Source organism: Zeugodacus cucurbitae, chromosome 6 (genome assembly GCF_028554725.1).
Source record: "Zeugodacus cucurbitae isolate PBARC_wt_2022May chromosome 6, idZeuCucr1.2, whole genome shotgun sequence".
Classification (NCBI taxonomy): Eukaryota; Metazoa; Arthropoda; class Insecta; order Diptera; family Tephritidae; genus Zeugodacus; species Zeugodacus cucurbitae.
Genome location: NC_071671.1, coordinates 20,020,456 through 20,036,439, shown reverse-complemented (window position 1 = coordinate 20,036,439; position 15,984 = coordinate 20,020,456). Strand labels below are relative to the sequence as shown.

Genomic DNA, 15,984 nt, shown 5'->3' with positions numbered 1-15,984 from the left:
AAAACAAAAAAAAAATGAATATTAAAAAATTCGAAACTCACAGCTTTGCACACGCTCACCTTATTGTCGTGGAATTTCTCGCAGTGTATTTCCGCCGTGGTCTGTTGTATGGTTGCGTAATTCGCATAGATTGGTTGATTAGCAGCTGCCGCCGCTGCTGCGGCCTGTTGTTGCGCATGCGTCATGTACATGCCGCCGTGATGTAAAGCGCCAGCGCCACCGCTATAGTAGAGGCCTTGCGTTCCTCCAGCGCCGACATGCAAACCCAGCTGCTGTTGTTGTTGCAATTGTTGCTGTTGTTGCGCGCCATCCGCACTCAGAGTACGTGAATTTCGTATACTACAATGGCGACGCGGTGGTTCCGGTGCGATTTTCTTATTACTCATTGGACTGCCGGTCAAGTAGGACTGCGCGTTGAAGTGGAGGAATAAAAATTACATAAATTAATACAATATTGTGATCAATAAACTTGTGCCTAACTTACTGTATTCAGACCGGCTCCGTCCAGCACACAACCAGTTGGGCCTGCAGCGCCCACATGCGCAGCCGCACCTGGCACGCCAACGCCACCCAATCCACCTGCATGGCAAACATATTCAGCTGCGGCAGCGGCATTCATATAGTGATGCTCGAGCGGTGGCATGCTGTTCAAAACGGCGCGCTGCAAAATGCCACGCTGTTGACGTGGCAGTGTGCCGCCACCCTCCTCGTACATGAGTTCGCGTGCAGCATCATTGGTGGGCGTAATGTCACCATCGTCGTAGGAACGGCGCCAAGACTGTTATGTGGAATAAGAGAGAGGGAAATATTCAAATTAATGTATGTAATTTGAAGTTACGTAACTTGTTTTATGACTTAATCGTAGCTTAATGCATTAACAATAATGAGTCGAGATTTTATAATGTCGAAATAAATAAAGAAATAGGTGAAATTCTATTTTTCTTTATTACAACTTTTATCCGAGGCCACTGCATGGTAAATACGTGTTATATTGGATGAAATGAAATGAAAAAAGGTTATCCGGTGTTATCCGGATAAAAGAATTTTACATTAAATGAAAATATACAGGTTTAATATAAGTTTTTACATTAACTTAACATCATATTAAAAAAAAAAATGATTTTAAAGCAATTGAAACCATCCTGTTTTTTATATTAATTCATAAAAATTAATATGTTAAAAATAATAATGTTATCCGGACGCATTTTATCGAAAAATACAGACAAACTGAGTTCCTAAAATGTCAATTATACATTAATTTAGAAAATATATTTTTTATAAATCATTGTAAATAATGACATATACACATTTAAGTGCATTAAAAACCAGAAAAAAATATCCAAATTAAGACAAGCATAACAGCAGATGCATTTATAAAACTGAAGTTTTATTCATTTTTCATTCATTTTTTTTTTAAATAAATGCATAACCTAAATGTATTATCCGGGAGAATATTTTAATTCCAAATTCAAAAATTCTTAAAATTATATTGTCCTTATAAGTTGAAATTTCATACAAAAGCTATGTGTCTCTATAGAGTATACAATTCCTATACTTCTAATAACTTCAACGAGATTCACTGACATATTTCTTCCCAGAGAAATCTACTCCCACTCATCCAAAATACTAAAATACTTACCATTGCAGCCTGATTGCTAAGCAAGCGTGCACCGCCAGCTCCACCTGGTCCGCCCACAACAGCACCGCCCATCATGGCTGCCTGATGATGCTGTTGCATTGCCTGTTGATGTTGCTGCTGTTGGTGTTGCAAGGCTTGTTGATGATGTTGTTGTTGCATAGCAGGCGTTGGATGCGCAAAATGGCCATAATCAGTGGCTGTGTAATGGCTAAAGGTCAAATGGCTGCGTGTGCTATTGTCGTGTATATCCTCGAGTGATTCTAAGCTTTTGCCGCGTGGCTGGCGCACCTAAGTGGAAGAGAGCGCGTGGGAGAGAGCACAAGAAGTGGGAGAAAACAAATCATGTTAGTTATAAAAGTATTATATATAATGTGGTATGTTCAATAAATAAAATCTAAAAAAATGCAAAAATAAATTGAGTTTGTAAAGAAATAAATTTCAAGCTATTTAAAGCAAAAATAAAAAAAACTTTGCGGTTTCGTCATTAAACAGCGCCTACACTTGTACATCAGCTGGCGTACTCCGCTCACCTTAATCGGCACCACATCGTTGCCATTGCAGCACTCGTGATGAGTGCCGCTGCAAAAGTAGACGGCATCGACGCCGGGCGTAGCATAAATCTTGGAATCGTCCCACGACACGCGCGTGGTTGGCAAATAGGTCGGTGTGGTGGGCATTGGCACGGCACTGGGCCAAATCTTATTGCGATAATCCTTTGGTTGCACACATTTGTTGTTTTTGTTTTTATTTTTAGGTTGGTTGGGTCGACAGCGGGTTCAAATCATAGACAGTAACAGAATATAACACAATGAATTAAATAAAGGTACCGAAAAAGAGAAGAAAATTAGGAGAAAAAATATTAAATAAAATAATAATAAATTATATTTCTATAAAGATATTGAATATTATACAATAAAAAAATATTAAAGAAAAAAATATGTCTTAATAAAAAATTTATTCAATTAAAATTTAAATGTTAAAAAAAATTAATAATTGTTGGGCAAAATTATAACTCATGCATTATTATTATGTTTTAGTTTTATCCGCAAACTCACCTGCTGTTGATAAGCATTAATACCGCCCGGATTCCACTTTCCGCTTATGATATCCTTAACACGTTTGATGGCCAATAGAATTTTCTTTTGATGCCCCAATTTAACAATACCAATATCTTCCAAGTCTTCCCAAGTGACTTGTGTAACATCGCGTACAGTTTTATAGTTTTGATCAAGTAATGGCTGAATGTACTCCTCGAGACGTAACAGTTGTAGCCATTCTTCAATAGAGCCCTAAAATAAGAGAAAGAAGAAAATTGTTAAATAAATGTTAGAAAAGTCAACAGTATAAGGAAATTAAAGGCTAAAATTAAACTGGCAGCAAACAAGTACTAAAACAAGCTGATAAAACCCTTATCCGCTATTATCCGGAGCATGTTATTTTAATAAAAATTGTATGATATAGTTATTAAACTCTGAAATAAAAGAATTACAAGAAAATTAAGAAATTCTTCCTCTAAAAACTCTTATCCATGTATATCTAGGGGCAAAGTTTTGAGTTAAAGTTAAAAAATTTTACGCTTTAGAACTTTAGAGAAGCTTGTAGATTTTATCCGAGAAAATTTTAATTTAGGGAAAATAAACTGGCAGGAAACAAGTACTAAAATAAATTTATAAACGCTTATCCGCTTTTATCCGGAGCAAGTTTTTGAATAAAAATCCCATGTTGTAGTTATTAAACACGGAAATATAGCAATTTCAACAAAATCCAGCAATTTTTCTATTAAAAATTCTTATCCGTGTTTATCCGGGTGGAAAATTTTGATTACAAATAACAAAATTTACGCTTTAGAATCATAGTGAAACCTGTAGATATTATCCGGGAACATTTTGACTAAACATATTTGGAATAGTGATGGAAATAATGAAAATTTACAATTAAAACTAGAAATTTGAGTACATGATACGGATATATAAAATATATTAAAAATTTCAATTAATGCACAAAATGATATAGCAAAATGCAAACAACATTGGAATTATGTATGTAAGTATTCCTGAGAATTGTAGACTATTGCGACTTTGGATAATAAATTGCATTATAGATAATACATTTTATTACGGTATAATTAAGTTTACTATTTAATAAAACATTATTGCTTTAATTGTTTTATGCCAGTATGTTAGATAGTAAGATAAGTTATTAGAAACATTTTGCATAGTCACATTCAATTATAGGTCCAATTAATATAACCGTTTTTTTCACAATCATTGTCGATACAACCATATTATCCGCGCTTTTTCGAACACATAAACTAAGCTTATTAGTGCATCTAAGTGTCACCTGTTCGAAGGAAAGATAAAAACATATTATCCGCGCTTATCCGAGCGCATAAACTGAGCTAATCTGGTAATCTGAGTTCATTTAAGTATCAATTGATTTAAATGAAGCTACACACATATTATCCGCTCCTATTCGAACACATAAACTGAGTTTATTAAGTAAACTCTATTCATTTACGTACCACATATTCGAAATCAAGCTACAAACATATTATCCACGCTTATCCGAATACATAAATTGAGCTAAAAATGTGAATTGGATTTATATTAACATCACCTGTTCGAAAGGAAGCTAAAAAAATTATCCGTACCCTATCCGAACACATACATTGAGCTAAATAAGTAAGCTGAGTGCACCTAAGTGTCACCTGCGCCAAAATAAGCTAAAAATAAAGTATCCGCGCTTATCCGAACGCATAAATTGAGATAAATAGGTGTATTGGATTTATATGAACATCGCCTGATCGAAAGAAAGCTACAAACAAATTATCCGAGCTTATCCGAACACATAAATTGAGTTAAATAAGTAAACTGAGTTCATCTAAGTATCACTTATTCGAAATAAAGTTAGAAATAAATTATACGCGCTTATCCGAACGCATAAATTGAGCTAAATAGGAGACATGAATTTACATCAGCAGCACCTGTACGAAATGAAGCTACAAAGAAGTTATCCACGCTTATCCAAATACATACATATATGCATGCATTTAAGACCTGTATACTTGTTATTAGCCATGAGTCACTGTGCACGGTTAATTTATATGCATAGCTTCGGTGAAAACAACCATTAGGAGTTCGCCAGCATAATTATAGCTGTTCATGGAATTAAAAGAAATAATATATTTATAATCAACGTCAATGGCAGTGATTTGCATAAATTGATTGAAGAAGATGGACGACATTTTTATTGTAAGTTTTCAACTTTTTTTCTACATTTTATTTTACATTTGTTTATTTATTTATAAATATATGCAAATGTATGTGTATATGCTGCACAGCGCATTAAATATTCAATTCAATTCAATATCTACGCTAGATGCTCATTGAATATTTCAAACCTCTAAATGGCAATAACAAAAGCATTTCAAATGAATATTGTCTTATTTGATTAATGAGCACGCTTGAATTAGTGTGTGTGTGCGTGTATATGCGCGCTATTGACACTTTTTACTTTATCTACATTGGACTCGCATAATGAAATCTTATAATTTCCAACTTTTTTCTGTATTTATTTTCGCAAATAGTGGTAGACAAATAAAAGTAGTCTTTCAAGCAATAATAGGAATTTATCGCAGATAAAGAATGACAAGCAACAAAAATAAATAGAAACAAAAACAAAAACAAATAATAACTTGAAAAACGTTAGTTGGATGCGAGAAAACGCAGAAATCGCATGCGAGAACTAACTAACGATGCGGTGTGTGAGGCAAAGGCAGGCAGACAAGTGGATACAAAGTTGGGCGAAAACAGACAGAGCAAGGCGGGGTGCTGTGAAGACGACGACGCTGGTAGAGGCAAATCACCGACCTTGAGCGATGACGCCAAAATAAATTAATAAACGAAGCAAATATCGAATAGAATAGAAGTGGCGCGATAGAGCGGGTAAGGCGTACAATGAAATATGCGAGTGGATATATGAGTGGTAAATATTCGTAATGGAGATTTAATTATCATATATAAATATAAATTGAAAAATTTATAAAAAGACAAAAAACAAGAAAAATAAATTATTTTAAAATAAATTTAAATAAATAATTAAAGCGAAGGTAATATAAAGATAGAGGGTGAAATTATTAAAAAACATTTTTTTTTTTAAAAACAACAATAAATTGGATGTATGACAAAAATAAAAAAAAAAACAAATATTAATAATAAATAAATAAACTAGAAAAGTATTTTTGGAATAAAACTAAGTATAAAACTAAAACATTAAGTTAAGAATTAATATATGAACTCAAACAGAAACGTGTAATTTAAAACATTATATAAATTGTATATTAAAATAAATTAGATATAAATAAAAAAAAAATAATTACAAAATATAATAAAAAACAAAAAGTAATCGATTGAGAATATAAATAAATTAGATATTAATTAAATTAAATTTATCAGAACTAAAAATTAAAAAAAAAAGAATAATAATTTTGTACAAATAAATATAAAACAATTCGAATAAATAATGGAATTAAATAAAATTCGAAAATATTCTAGTAATGAAAGAAAATTGTTGAAATAAAATAAAACTTAGAAAATAATAAAAATTTATATATATATATATTTATATAATATTTTAATTAATTACAAGAATAAAATAGAAAATAATAAAAATTTTATAAAAAAAAATATTAATAATAATAAATAAAATATTTTAATTAATTACAAATATAAACCCAATAATAATAAAAAAAATAGGATATAACAAGTGCGAATTAAAAAAATTGTTTACATTAAAATTAAACATTAAATTAAAGAAGAATACAAAAAAATATGAATATAAAAAAAAACATATTTTAAGAAACAAAATACACAAATTAAAAATTTAATTAATAATAAATAATTAATTAACATTAATGAATTAAAAAAAACTAATATTATATATGATATATAGAGTATGTTAAATAATAAGTAAATAACTAATTACGCAAAATTTATAATAAAAATATTTTTTTTTATAAAATATAGTAATTTTTTGATAAATAAGTCAACAAAATATTGATTTTAAGTATATAGGATATTCAAAACATATAAAAAATATCTTAAATGATTATAGAAAAATATAAAAAAAATTTTGAATAAAAAATTAACTACAAAAATTTATAAAAAAAAAACAATTTTAATGAAAAATAATATATTTTTTTCGTAAAATTGTGAAGAAAAGTATGAAAAAGTTGTAATAAAAATTTTTGTAAATAAAAAACTGATTTTAAATTAAAAAAACTAACAAATTATGCAAAATTTATAAAATTAAATAAAATAGATAAGCAATTTATTTCTAAGAGTTACAAAAATATATTTAAAATAAAATAAACTGCAAACTAAGAAAACAACAGCAGTTCGACATTAGAAGTAGCACAATAACAGGTTTTTTATACTTAGCAACTATAGTCAGTTTAAAAAAAAAAATGTAAAACAAAACTAACAACAAACCACCGGTCCAGCGAATGGTCAGCATGCATGTCACGCCATTAGCTACCTGCAGGCGCCCGCTCAAAGCGCTACAAACCAAACGAAACGACACACGAGCTCGCGAGTGAGCATGGGGTTTGCCTCTAAGCCTCAATGTGATTTCTTAAACGTGCAGCTTTTGCTGTCTTTTAGCTGTTTTTACATGTCTTTTTTGACTTCGTTTTCGTAAATGCTATTGCCCCGCTGGCGGTCATTTGGCTCGGCTAAGCTTGTTTTCGTAGACGTTTCGCTATGTTGTTGTTGTTGTTGTTGCGGTATTGTTTTTGTGGCATCGCGCATTATTTTTCTCGTTAAATGTGAAATAAGCTGCTAAAAGACAACAGCAACATTTTCGACAACAAAATAACCACAAAAAGATAAAAACACAGCAAATTTTAAGAGTGAAAAAAGCAATAATAACACATCTTAGAAAAGCACAAAAAAAAAACAAAAGCAATAATAATAAGAAAAACCCCAAATCGGAAATTGTTGGCATTTCAACGCTTGTCGATTGTCGGCGTTGGTTAATCTGCAACGTAAAAGCGAATGATGACTGTCGACGGAACGTGACTTTTGAGCGCATGGTAAACGTGTAAAATTTGCTAATTTGCGTTGAATTTCAAATGCTTCAATTATTTAGTTTGCAAAAATAATCGCTTTGGCATTTACAAAGTTTTAACACCACAGCAGTAGCAAGAAGGCAAAAACAATGCTGTGAAACAACAAACAAATTGAATTGAACCTAAGCTATGGCATATCAATGTGCTAAATAAGCACAAACGGTATAATTCCAACGTAGAATTGCATTTAGAGTAGATTATTAATTATGCATACAAGCTGTGTGTGCGAGGCCTATTTTAGAATTCTCGTAGACTTATGAAATATTATGCAATAAAATTTAGAAACGAACAAAATACGTACGTAAAACACAAAGGAATGTCGAATTAGGAATTCACACATGTTATCTGTGTTTATCCGCGCTTATCCGTGCCTACATTTAGAGCTTAATAATAGTAAAAACAATATAGCAAGAATAAGTGATAACAATACCTGTTTTAACTTCGAAAAATACTTATCCGTGGATAAGATTCGTAGGCTTTTATGTAGTAATTTATTAAAGTAGTATAACGAAACGAATCCCAGTAAAAATAACTTTTATCCGGAGTATTTAAAATAATGTACAATGGTCAGTAAGTTGAAAATAGAAACTTTAAAGTCAAATACTAGTTGTCTAATAGTAGAAATAAGTTTTTATTATAACCGAAAGTGTAAGAAAGCTAGTAAATGATTATCCGACTTTATCCGATATAAAGAAAATAGAAGTAACGAAAAAGAAAACATGCAAATTAATTTCCCTAATTAAATTGCCTTTAGTTTATTTTAAAACAATGTGGATCTAATATAGAAAATGCTTAAAATGCATATCCGATTCACTCAAGTATTATGAGGGATTATGAATATATGTTAATTCCAATATGTTAATTCCAATAAAAACTGCTTTATCCGAAATTATCCGTTATTCCACAAGCTAAAATTTTAAATATAGTTAAAGCTTTTTGGTTAAATTAGATACTTTTAATAGTAAGACATTAATCAACTCAATATTTTTCATACAAATTTGTCATTAAACTAAAGATATAATTAATAAATAAAAAATAATAATAAATTAGGAATGTTAAAATGATACTTTTAAAAATATCATAATTTTTACACCAAGAAAAATATTATTTACTCTTACTATAACATGAAATTCAAAGGAAATCAAATTTTAAGCAAATTGTTGTCAGAAAAGTATTATCCAACATTATCCGCAGATGCAATTTATACTTAAATGTTAAATAAAAACAATAGATATATTAAAAAATATCGAAATAATGTTATCCGAGATTTAACGCTTCCAGTTATTGTAATGCTAAATACTGAAATAACTTACTAGTAACTATTATATATTATAATTATCTGAGGTTTTCTGGAGGCACAGTTTAAACTCAAATCTGGTATGTGTTAAATAAAAACAAAAAATACACTAAAAATAATAAAATAGTGTTATCCGGGATTATCTGCTTGGAGTTTTTGTATGCCAAGTTACTAAATATTTTACTAATAACCATAATATAGTTATACCAGCTTATCCGGAGGCACAGTTTAAGCTTAAATCTGGTATGTATCAATTAAAATTAATATTAACAAAAAAAAAAAAAACTCGAAAAACTGTTATCCGGGATTATCCGCTTGCAGTTTTTATATACCAAACTACTAAATAATTTACTAGTAACCATAATTAAGCTAACCAAACTTAACCGCTGGTAAAATTTAAGGTAAAATCTCTCTAAATCTCGTGTGTTGAATGGAAATGCATTAAAATATAAAAGAAAAAATATTAAATGTGGTTCGTTGCTCCAAATTTCGATATAAACTACAACCACAGTTGTTGTGTATATAAATACATATATAATAGATATAAGTTTATGTGGGTTGTATATGTCATAAAGAGTGCGTCTAACTTGAACATAGTTAAATGCAATGCTCCTAATCAGTGTCCATAAAGTTTTCCCTAGAAGCTTAACAGATTGCTGTAAAAGTACAATGCAAGCGTATCGGTGTGTATGTGTAGCGTTTTGTTTTTCTTGATTTTTTCTTTCTTGTATTTTTGATTGCTTATTTTCCGATTATAGTTGACGTTTTCAGTTCACCACATTATGCGTTTACAATTTCAGCATTGAAGTACTACGCAGCGAGAAGGAAACAAAAGGCAAATAGAACTAAAAAAAAAATACGCAGAAAATATAAAAAAGTAGTCAGCTTGTCAGTGTGATACTGTCAATTGGAGTCGAATTTCGGCGCTGCTGTGTTACATACATATGTGCTGCTATTTACTTTTATGTGTTTTTATGTATTTATTTGTGTTTCTATCTAGTTCAATTTACTTTAGTACCATTCTATGTTATCCTACGTTTTTCTATGAAATTCTATGTTTTATATGTTTTTTCTATCTAAGCATGTATATGTATTTGTGAATATAAAACACATATGTACGCATTTAAGTAGCCCACCGGTGGCCTTATGTGTCGCATATCAGCGATACGACAGCCACCAAAGCGGCTACGACGCACATATCGAACCACATTGGCCATACCGACCCAATCTTACATTGAATACGCTCAACTCACTCATCACCCATACATATTGTATCTCAGTTTATTAAAACTGGTGTAATGACAAAGTAGTTCATGGACATATTCTATTCAATAAATAAATAAGCTCTGCTTTATCTTGTTCGATATGGAAGCGCGAAATATTTTGTTTTGCTTATTTTCTCACATACTCTATTGCTTAGTGCCGGATTTCTATAATATCAAAATACATAAATATGTGCGTAATTTTATACACTCACACACTCATATCGATAGATTTACTTTTATCAGTAACACCTATGTATACAGACATACAATCGAGCGTAGCACACCTAGCCCTCGCTTGTTACACATACCGTACTTGTCAATACCATGATTACACTCTCCAATTACGGTTAATTGAGTATCCATGCGCTTTTGTTCACTGACATTTAGCCATATTCGCGCCAAAGTCACTATTCACAAAAAAACTATAGAAATATTTTTCGATTTTTTTGCCTCCTTTACCCAATCAGTTAACACCTAACCAAAGTTGTGTTCCGCCAAAGTCAAAATAAAATGTAAATAAAAAAACAGTTGGCGTACGTGTACCGCTATCATAAGTAAAGCTGTTAAATATTATGTGATTTAAGTACTAATAGATTTTTTGTTATTAGTTAGTTACACAGCAGTTTTTAAATACTTAATATGCATGAACTATTTTACGGCAAACTATGTTAACAGCTGCTAATTGGCATTTCCACGTAATGGCAAACGAATATAGGAAGTGGAGTTTAGGTTTAATAGAAATGTGGTCGTGTATTTATTATTATGAAAACACGTGAAAACAACAATAGTTGTGAAATTCTATTGAGAGGCAGTGTTATTAAGAAATATGAAGTTATCTACATCATGGTTGTTTCCATATTGCAGTGGTGCATTTTGACAGCTGTCATATTAAACTGTCAGAAATTCAATAATTTGTAGATTTTTAACTGTCAGAAAAGTAAATACGTTTTTGGACTTTTTGCACCAATGATATTGACATATGGATTTGGGTGTCCCTACCTTTAGATAGCTGACAGCGAATTCGCGATTTGAATTCACATTTCGTTGATATACGGATTCAAAGAGAAAGGTAAAACACTTCACAATACCCCTCCAAATATTCGAATGAATTTTGAGGAAATATTATTAAACGTTAGTGAAGGGAAATCTTCAACAAATGGTGTAAATTTGCTTCTAAAACTCGATATAAACTTACAGAGTACTATTAACCAGCATTTCATATATAACGAACACTAAATCTGGTGGGGTACATACGTAAAATTATAGTGCGAACACTTTTGAATAGATTTAAAAATATTCTTTGGATCTAGAAAGAGTTATCTGGAATGATGTGCCTTTCTTAAACTGAAGATAAATGCAACGTTGCAGACATGAGATTCGCAAGAAATGGAATGTCCATTGGCCATTCGAACTCCAATAGACTACTTTTTATGAGGAAGTTAATAGCGTATGATGATAAACCAGTTATGACTAACCGGTTGGAAAACAATTTGGGTTTCTGGCAAAAAAAGTTGGAAAAAGTGAAACAGATCGAAAGGATAGTATATGCTCAAAGCTCTGTTCAAACAATAATTGACAATAAAATTATATACTTGACGTTTTAGACAACATTTCTATAGTCTACTCTTAGGAGTGATAGTTGCATTGGTATTAGAACTAGACATATTTTACGATTATTTCTAAAAAATTGAATTCTATTGCAACCAATAAGATATAAAGTCTTATCTTTGAAAAGTGCGGATTCTAACAATCACTAGAGTTATTCCTGCGAGAACAGAGAGAGAGAGAGAGAGATCAAAATATTCGGGTGTCAATTTGTAAAGGTTAAGTATTCCGCTTTCTCAAAACAACAAATATAGTTGGGAGTTATTCTTTTAAAATAACACTCGACGACAATCCACAGAAATTAATATGCGCTACAGACTAATTTAACAAAGTTTTGAATGAATTGACACTAAATTTCTACTCCAAATGTATTCGATTACGCATTGTCAACAAGTGAGACGAATTTCGAAGATTATGTGAGCAAATTAACACAAAATGTTATGTTTTATAAACTAGTCCAAGTCAATCTTCTAACTATTGATTTTTTGTGAGGAAAACGATTTCAGTTACATTGGAAAGGAAGTTGACCTGATAAAGATTTGACTAACTACGATTGTAGGATTAAACATTTATACACGGTTGAGCGAATTTCGACAGAAAATCTACAGTAAACAAAAGCACGCAACCTCGGGTGCCTTGATCACAACAAATCTCTGTATCAAATCAGCTATGTTTCTATTCACCTGTAATTTATTATGCAAAACTCCTAATTGTCTTTAATAACTCATTGTGGTATTGTATTTTCTATAACAAAGCACTGTTAGTAGTTTTCGTATCAATTGAGAATCATTAAAGTGTCATAAATTGACATGGAAGCCCAAAATTAGTAAATCAGCGAGAAAACAGCAGGAGAGTTGAATGAATGACAAGAAAAAACAATTGGCCAAAAATAATAAAAACAATAAGGTTAAATTTAAGCATCATAAAAATTAAGGTTAAGTACCAAAGCAGAATTTGTGCGAAATGTATAAAAAGACCAAAAAATACTGAATGGCTAAAATATGCGAAATTTGGAAAGACACAACATAGTAACAGGTAGGTAGCGGACGAAGAATGTAAATAAAACGAAATGATTTCATTGTTGCTTTACAATTCGGCAATAAAGGGTGTTTTTGTAGAATATAGAAATTATATTTTAAATCCAGCTTTCAAGAACGTTCAAATATTGGCCCTATAGACTTGACGTACCTTCACATCAAGTAGTCCAAACGAAATCGAATATATATTTGAATTTTACTTTTATAACTCTAAAACAAACACCCTATATTCCCATCTTCAACTTCCAATATACCAAAAAAAAGGAAAACAAACCAAAATACCTCATAAAGCATTCAACTCAGTTGTGCGTTGTTTGTTAAAAAGCTGGATGAATGAAGAGATGAAGACTTTTTGCTACTTAATTTTTGGTTTTGTTTTCTTCATAAACAGTCAATACGTTGACATTTAAGACACAATGTTGCCAAATTTGCGCGTACATAAAATACATAAGTACAACCCACACACAAAGCAATAAAATGCGAGAGTTGACGGAAAGGAAAGGTAAGAAAAGCAAACAAAACACGTCATTTGTGTATAGAAAGCGTTTACAATGATAGTGATTCCGCACGCATGCGCAACTCTTCGAAGAGATGTGGAGCGATAAGAGAAAGGCGTAATGTCAGCTAGCGCTTGACTAAGAGGAAGTGAGAGCGTTGCGCATATGAAGCGAGCAATGATTTGCATTGATAATGTAGTGGTAGGGCGAGGGGATTAGTTTTGTCTCATGTCTTAAGCCAGTAATTTGCATATGAGGTGTGAAGTTGTTTACGATTCGCTTTGTGTCGTGTGCGGCATAATAATGGATTGATCTTTAGACGACAAGGGAGAGCTAAAGACATATATTTATGGCTGCAATGAAAAAGGTTTCTTACAAAAAGTAACAATGTACCACTCGGAGCCGCTAAAAAACATTAAATTGTTTTATTAATGCTAAATTTTTGATCATTTGTACAGCGGAATTATTGTATGACGTCATACTAGTGACACACTGAGAGAGATTTGTCAAATGCATTATTATTCTTCTAATAAGTAATGGAACTGTCAAAAGATGTGGACATAGATCCTTATGCATATAATGGACTTAGTCTTGACGATTTCTTTCCAGCGACCATTCTCATGACGTCTGAGGACAAGAAAACGTCGTTGAATGTCCGGTCCGGAGAAAACAATATACGCATAGCAATTCGAATCACAATTTATACAATTTTTTTATTGTTTTCAATGATTTAAGATATATCAATTGTGAGCTCGGGTTATTCCCATTTCGTACAGAGCTTTTTCTTAACCAAATATTCCTGAACGATATGTACAACAAGTTCCTTTGATACCTTCGGAACGTCAGTTCAATCAACCTCATCTTACTATCATTAAAAATCAGTTTATTGGCTTATTGATGTTTTCGTCCAACAAAATTTTTTTGGACGTCCGATGGTTCGTTTGAACTTCTGGTTAAGGCCTTTTTCTAAAAGAATTTGAAAAAAAGTATATATAGAAGGTGGGAAAAAATCAGATCGAGCCAGATTAAGTTTCCAAAAAACAGGAAATAAAGATCGCATATTGTTTTAGAAATTGAGATAGAAAGACCCAAAAATAATCCCTTTCCATGACAATGCGCTGCCGAAAAGAACACGAATTTTTATATGTCCAAACGTTGCCAATTCGGTAGCATGCCATGAACTTATCTGAAGAACATTTGCGTTGCCATTATAACAACAACACATCACCACCATGACCTCTTGATTTTTAGTTTGGTACATGTGTCCTTTCTACAGTAGACTACTTAGACAAAACTAACTTATAGGTTAGGTTAGGTTTCAGAGCTCATTTCCACAATGGAGCTTACGGCGATCACACCTTATAGCAATTAAAATATTTTTTTAATGAAATTAATCTTGTGTTTTAGGAAGACAGCTATTAATAAAAGTTGGAGAAGACTTCCGACCACAATTGGTATAATCTGCATACAAAATAATAGATGATTTATAAGCGCGGAAATAGCTATTAAGTTTTATACATCCAATAATAAAAATAACTGCGTAGTTTGAGTGCATTAAACCCCTAACTAGCTGCCATAACTCATAAGCAGCACTGAAAACTTGCTGTAATAAGATTGATTGAAGATTTTTCATATTTTTTGGGCATATTTTTTCGAGACTCCCGCGCAATTCGTAGGTGTATATATATACAAAGTTTTAAAAGCCAAACAGCTGCGGAGAAAATATAATAAATCTGTAGCTTTAAATTCAAACGCGGCAAACAATAACTCACATAAGTCAACGTTAGCCGATCAACACATTAATAATGGAAATTTTGTCGTTTTTCTTCCTCATCTATTTCTATATCTAGTTACTATACTGCTGATATCAAATGAAAGCAACGGCATTGTTTACTTTCATTTGGCGCTAAAAATTATTGCTTTGTGAATACTAATAATAATGCTGATGCGATATGATTTATGCATTTATTATTTAGACTAACCAACAAAGCGATATAAAACAATTTAACCGGTTTATTGCATAATAATGCCAAGCAATTAAAGTGGTATGAAAGAAGTGAGACTGAAAAGCAATAAAAACAATAAAAAAAATTATAATTAAAACGCATTAAAATTAAATATGTAGTTTATGCATTGAATTCCAATTACTTTAAAAGCAACAACAAACAGCAACAGTATAGTTGAACTTAATTATAAATTCAAGTGTTACATAGCCAGTATGGAGTTCGAGCGCTGTAGACGGTGGCAAGAGAACGCCACAAATAAGAATACGAAAATCAGCAAATAAACAACAATTTATGAGAGAAAAACTTCATATTCAGTTACGCGCTGAAAACTTGAAACTTATGCGCAATCGCAGCGGTGAGGTCACTACTCATTATGTATATAAGCAGGTACATATGTTTGTATACTAGTAGTACTATGCATTAAAAATCCGTCTACAACGAGATTTATGCTTTGTATGCGCACATTGTTGCTTAATTACAATGTTTATATAGTGTGTTTTATGGCTGGAGT

General features: G+C 31.4%; 1 protein-coding gene across 5 annotated transcripts in view; it reads right to left on the bottom strand.

Moving 5' to 3' along the window:
• Nucleotides 1-15,984, bottom strand: part of Caskin1_0 (Caskin-1) — a 61,730-nt gene that overhangs the window by 3,881 nt on the left and 41,865 nt on the right. For 4 of the 5 annotated variants that reach the window (XR_008471661.1, XM_011188513.3, XM_054232878.1 and 1 more), the window contains 5 exons: nucleotides 2,695-2,928; nucleotides 2,170-2,352; nucleotides 1,640-1,927; nucleotides 485-778; nucleotides 60-407 (listed from right to left, as the gene is read on the bottom strand). Coding sequence is in view for 4 of the 5 variants with exons in the window: in XM_011188513.3 (XP_011186815.2) it covers nucleotides 60-407; nucleotides 485-778; nucleotides 1,640-1,927; nucleotides 2,170-2,352; nucleotides 2,695-2,928 (1,347 nt within the window). In the remaining variant the exon portion in view is untranslated. The remainder of the gene's footprint in view (nucleotides 1-59; nucleotides 408-484; nucleotides 779-1,639; nucleotides 1,928-2,169; nucleotides 2,353-2,694; nucleotides 2,929-15,984) is intronic. The other variant, XM_011188515.3, reaches the window with a different exon arrangement.